Source organism: Nanorana parkeri, unplaced genomic scaffold, assembly GCF_000935625.1.
Source record: "Nanorana parkeri isolate BGI_ZX_2015 unplaced genomic scaffold, ASM93562v1 scaffold799, whole genome shotgun sequence".
In the NCBI taxonomy this organism is placed as follows: Eukaryota; Metazoa; Chordata; class Amphibia; order Anura; family Dicroglossidae; genus Nanorana; species Nanorana parkeri.
In genome coordinates this window covers 8,038-9,584 of record NW_017307067.1, presented here as the reverse complement: position 1 = coordinate 9,584, position 1,547 = coordinate 8,038, and the positions used below count along the sequence as shown (strand labels likewise).

General features: G+C 46.1%; 1 protein-coding gene across 1 annotated transcript in view; it reads left to right on the top strand.

Moving 5' to 3' along the window:
• SKA3 (spindle and kinetochore associated complex subunit 3) overlaps positions 1-1,547 on the top strand; it is a 20,323-nt gene that overhangs the window by 15,955 nt on the left and 2,821 nt on the right. The window contains exons 10-11 of the mRNA XM_018564946.1: positions 278-385; positions 479-576. Coding sequence (XP_018420448.1) covers positions 278-385; positions 479-576 — 206 coding nt within the window. The remainder of the gene's footprint in view (positions 1-277; positions 386-478; positions 577-1,547) is intronic.

Genomic DNA, 1,547 nt, shown 5'->3' with positions numbered 1-1,547 from the left:
TTGTGAACTTCTAGTCAAGGTTTCCAGTTTATCTGTGGCTTAATTTAATAAACTGCTTCAAATACTCAAAATCCATACTATCAGTGTGGCAATGCTTTCAGTCAAAGGACAAATCCAAATGGATAAAAAAAAATATATAATGAAAATATTTCATGATTTTTGTTAATTTTTTTGTGTTCCAAGCTTTGCACCTAGTAACAGTCACAGTTCTATCCAGTTGTCATAATTTGTGCTGGGCTCATCGGGCAGTGATAATTGTGCTCTGTTTCCTCCACAGTACAGTATAAAGCCAGCCTCTCCTCCCAAGGTCTCCGGGTACGAGAACCTGCTGTGGACACCCACTCGACCTGAGATGACGTCCTGTATAGCTGAGGACATATCACAGGTTCCTGCCTACTATGAAATATTCGTACCAGTGAAGCTGGAACTGCTTTCGGAGGGCATTTTATAATGTTGATGTATTTCTTTTCTGTTGCAGTTATTATCTCAATATTGTGAAACTAAAACAAAACCATCATGGCAAGATCCACAAGGCATGAATACTAGGAATAGACATACAGAGAATAAAGAGAACAGGTGAGATTGGGTTAATGCTGTAACTGTGGTTCATGTGAGATACCTCCAATCCTTAATGTAGGTTAGGAAGTGAGGGAAATGATCTGATATCTCACCGAGGACAGCCAGCTAATAAAAATACTCCGGAAACTCATTACCAGAGTACAAGCACCTGAACCTTTCTTCTTTTGTTGGCTGAGATGCTATAGAACCTTGGTTCTCAACTGGTGGGCCGTGACCCAAAAATGGGTCGCAACCCCGTGTTCAGTGTGTCGCTGCATGCCTTCCACTTTTCTGGGTGAGAGGCTCCTCTGCCTTCCCCTAGCGCAGCGCCGTCAGTTCTCATGCCAAGCAGCCAATCAAAATATGCTGCCCAGCCCTGCGTATCAGCTTGAGGTGGGATGGGATGGGGCTATGGCTGCGAGGAAGCTCCATCCATATGTGCATTGCTTACAGCTCCTTCCTATAGAGGTGACTGGACCAGAGTGATGTCACATTCTGGCTCCCAGCACCTTTTATAGGGCACACAAGGGAGCTGTACAAATGGATGGAGCTCCGTCACCGCACAACAGCCCATACTGGACCCCAGGCTGAGGATCCACTCCAGTTCTTGTAAGGTAGGGAGACTGGGTGGACCTTAACATTTTTTTTAAATGTTTATAGTGTGTGAGAATGTGTCTGTGGTTGTGTATGTATGTATGTATGTCTATTTTTGGGGGTCCATTCACACTTGTACAGTGCAATAATCACATAGCACCATGCGATTAACATGCTGCACCATGCAAATGCACCTACTGTGCATTCTGGTGTGGAAGGTGTGTTGCGTTGACATTCATTTGAATAGTACCCCAAAGGCACCTCCCAACCAGTGGCGGAACTACCACCATAGCGACCAATGCGGTCGCTATGGGGCCCGCGGGGGGGGGCGGATCCCCGCTGCTCTCACCAGCTTGTATGGGCTGAGGCAGGGGGGATACGAACATAAATGGCCG